Source organism: Mytilus edulis, chromosome 4 (assembly GCF_963676685.1).
Source record: "Mytilus edulis chromosome 4, xbMytEdul2.2, whole genome shotgun sequence".
In the NCBI taxonomy this organism is placed as follows: domain Eukaryota; kingdom Metazoa; phylum Mollusca; class Bivalvia; order Mytilida; family Mytilidae; genus Mytilus; species Mytilus edulis.
This window is the reverse complement of record NC_092347.1, coordinates 97,189,780-97,192,043: the sequence shown is the minus strand read 5'-3', so window position 1 is coordinate 97,192,043 and position 2,264 is coordinate 97,189,780. Positions and strand designations below refer to the sequence as shown.

The window sequence follows — 2,264 nt, the reverse complement described above, 5'->3', positions numbered from 1 at the left end:
ATACTATAAATAAGTCTTTGAACAAGCAAATTAAAGGCAAATTTGTAATAATTTTATATCGGATCGTCTGAAATTAAAGATACTACACTTTAATACTTGTCATAATACATGTAATAGTCTGAAGTTTATGCAATGGAACTGATCAAACATACATGACATACATATACGAATAAGATGAAATAATATCGTTTTAAATTTAAAATGTTTCAGCACATCAACTGGTATGACTGGTCCGAAGTTCGACAGTGTCGATATTTTTTTTCAAAAAGAAAATAAATAATCTGAGGATTTTTTTTCTAGTTTAACATGTTTAATGTTTTAGATGATGTTTACTGTAGTAAGTACACTTCTATCCATATAAGGTTACTTTTATTTTTATCATTAATTTAATCTTGAACTTTATCTTGTTTATAATACTGAAATTTTGTGAAAATACTAATAATTGGACAAAGCTTTACTTCGGTTATTTGTTTCAAAATAATTTTGATCACTTTATCATGCTTATGAGAAAATAGTTTGTTTCGTGTTATATAATATAAGGGAAGTAACAATACTGCCACCCAGAGATGCACCCAGAACATGGCAATGTTTACAATACAAAACATCAATAAAAAATTAGCAATTTATTAACTTTGAGTTACGACTTCATAAATCATTCACATTTACATACCCGCTTTTCACAAATATATAAAGATAAATATATTATATGCACACATTTATCACATTTAAGACACAATTCAGTCATTAATCACTTCATCTGCTGCTCAGCAAGTAGTTGCCTCCCACCGAAATCAAATAAATGTCCTGGAATTGATAATCTGGAATCGGAACTTGGCGAAAGTTTATGTTTATCCCTACGTGAACGAGACGGATGTGGCTTTGGCGATGGATGTCTTCTGGGATCATCGTACCATAACGTATCATCTGGTACCTCCAATTCAACCGTGTCAATGTCTAAAGCGGAAGTGTCTGTCCCTTCCGGAGGACCACATACTTCTATACTTTCTAACCATGTTTGACATTTTTTCGTCGTTTCGTCTATACCGTCCTGGCTTCTCAAGCCTATATCCTGTGGATCAGTGTCTGCTAAACTCAATGTCATATCACAGTCTGGCAGATCCTCAGTCTGAATACAATATTCACTTCTTGTTCTGTGTATTCGCGCCCGCGTTCTTTTCGTTGGACGACTTGAGCGTACATATGAACTTGGCTGGGGTCCAACAGGGGAATTTTTCGATCCTCCTTCATCTGATGACGTTTGAACTTTCAGATCTAACCAACATGGAGGTTTAGGTCGTGTGTTGGTCATACCGATTGATATACCTGATCTTGATTTCTGCATTATATTTACATGTTCTTTTGATCATTTACTCCATTTTATTCATTTTTAACAATCCTGTTTACTAAAACATGAAATGATGTAATACTCCTTTTTGTGAAGAGGTTAAATCCTCTAAAATACTTGAATACAGCGGATATGAACTGACATTTGTAATATAAACAATTGTTTATTTCAAAGATAGATGCACCATTTTTAAGCAAATGATAATTCTAAAAATAACACTATGGATGTGAAAAGTTGCCAGTACATTACTAAAATGTAATTATTCCAGGTTAATCATACACAACGTTGAAACGTTAATCCAATACTCCAGTGCCTCTGTTAATTAATCCCATAATCTCGATGTGCGAGTGAAGGTGAGCAATTAAACTGTTGTTGTCAGAAATCTGGGTCATTCCCGTTCGTGCATCAATCACATGGGGCGATTAGGGTTACACGTGCGTAAACAACACTGATTTCCATACATCCATTCACAAAGATTAATTAACTACAATCTATTTCTGCAACTTCTCTTCTCATTTAACTTTTATAGTAAGTGTGGTGTTTATAAAAGGTGTGCAGCGGAAGTGCAGACGTTAAAATTGGCACCTCCTCGCCTGAACAATACATGCGTGTTAGTTTACATACTTCTGTCTTTATCATTAAGTCTTTGTCTGTTCTAGCGATATATTTTGTTACCACTGCAGAAGTTGATGATTTACCGACTTCTTAGTTATTTATTCTCTCCTTCGCGTCAATTTTTTTCACCTCGATATTTTTTCTTTGTTTTCTTGTGGTTTGTTTTAGACGTTATTTTCGACAAAGTGGATTTAAATTAATTGCATTAGTAAATGTTGTTACTGTATTAGATGACGAATAGGAATCGAAGAACATCGCCAAATGATTCATTACATTTGGCTAGCCTATTCGTGCACAATGGCTG

General features: G+C 33.9%; 1 protein-coding gene across 1 annotated transcript; it reads right to left on the bottom strand.

Moving 5' to 3' along the window:
* Positions 1-608: 608 nt before the first annotated feature.
* LOC139521178 (uncharacterized) lies at positions 609-2,033 on the bottom strand. Its single transcript, XM_071314493.1, has one exon. It carries the CDS (start codon positions 1,340-1,342, stop codon positions 749-751), a length of 594 nt encoding a protein of 197 aa, XP_071170594.1. The 5' UTR covers positions 1,343-2,033; the 3' UTR covers positions 609-748.
* Positions 2,034-2,264: the final 231 nt, after the last annotated feature.

Excerpts from the sequence above, each read along its gene's own strand:
- LOC139521178 (XM_071314493.1), bottom strand. The coding sequence starts at position 1,342 with ATGCAGAAATCAAGATCAGGTATATCAATCGGTATGACCAACACACGA.